Source organism: Aplysia californica, unplaced genomic scaffold (genome assembly GCF_000002075.1).
Source record: "Aplysia californica isolate F4 #8 unplaced genomic scaffold, AplCal3.0 scaffold01008, whole genome shotgun sequence".
Classification (NCBI taxonomy): Eukaryota; Metazoa; Mollusca; class Gastropoda; order Aplysiida; family Aplysiidae; genus Aplysia; species Aplysia californica.
This window is the reverse complement of record NW_004798278.1, coordinates 188589-189683: the sequence shown is the minus strand read 5'-3', so window position 1 is coordinate 189683 and position 1095 is coordinate 188589. Positions and strand designations below refer to the sequence as shown.

At 40.7% G+C, this 1095-nt stretch overlaps 1 protein-coding gene across 1 annotated transcript in view; it reads left to right on the top strand.

Moving 5' to 3' along the window:
* Positions 1-652, top strand: part of LOC101860057 (sortilin) — a gene marked incomplete in the record, with an annotated part of 30054 nt that extends 29402 nt beyond the window's left edge. Inside the window, 1 exon segment of the mRNA XM_013089651.2 lies at positions 517-652. Within this exon segment, the coding sequence (XP_012945105.2) occupies positions 517-652 (136 nt within the window).
* Between the last annotated feature and the right edge of the window lie 443 nt (positions 653-1095).

Here is a 1095-nt window from a genome sequence, read left to right as displayed (position 1 = left end):
GAGTGTTCTATGGTCTGCTGGGGTAATAATATAGTGTAAAGCGCATAGAGCCTGCTGTTGAGCAGGGATATGCGCTATACAAATGCTATCTATTATTGTTATTATTATAATTATTATTATTATTATTATTATTATTGTTGTTGTTGCTGCAAAGGCTATTGTTGTTGATGGGTGGTTGGGGGGTGCTCTGGTGTGGTTTGCTTCTTTGTCGTCCTTATCCCCCTTTGTTACTCTCCTGTAACACCTCTAATCTTCTGGCGCTCATATGACCTTATGCAGTTGCGAGCGCCGTAAAACGTCCTACTAAAACAAACAAATATTGTTGTTGCAATGCTTTTGTTGTCGTTATATTATATATTGTTGTTGTTGCTGCTATTGCTATTGTGGTAGCAGTCGCTGGTTTTGTGGTTGTTGTTTCTGTTGTTGTTTTTGTTCTGTGCTTTAGATCTCGCACATATGTAGTAGCCTTTCAGTAAAACGTGAGTAAGTGTTTTGAATTTTTTTCTCTCCCTCCAGATTCACTGGCCTTCTGACTGAGCCGGGCGGCAAATCCTTGACCATCAGCGTCTGGGGCTACCTGAAGGACACCAAGAAGTGGACGCTGAACGTCATCGACTTTGGAAAAGTTGTCACCAAGCACTGTGAGTCGTGAAGTCTACTTTACACTTTACTCATCTTTCTAGCTTTTTCTTTTCCTTTTTTTGTTTTGTTTTGTTTTTGTTTTTGTTCAGGCAGGTTTTCTGGATGTTTTTTTTAACTAGTTAAAAAACCACAACTTTATAGAACAATTTGAATAAACATTTATGGTCAGTGTTTGTGTATAGGTTTGATGGCCCTTTCAGGCCTGTAAGGATATACCAGGAGCAGGATTTTTTGTAAAGTGTTTTACGGCGCTCACAACTGCATACGGTTATATGAGCGCGCAGGACACACCTTATATTTTCAGTTGGTAGGAAATTTTGAATTTGCCCGGGTGGCGGCCGAAGCCTACTCTTATCAATTTTAGACCACCAAGGGATCTTTAACGTGCGCAACTTGCACACGGGCCCTCCGAGATTTTTCGCCTTTGTCCGAGAAGGCTAGGTGTAGATCTTT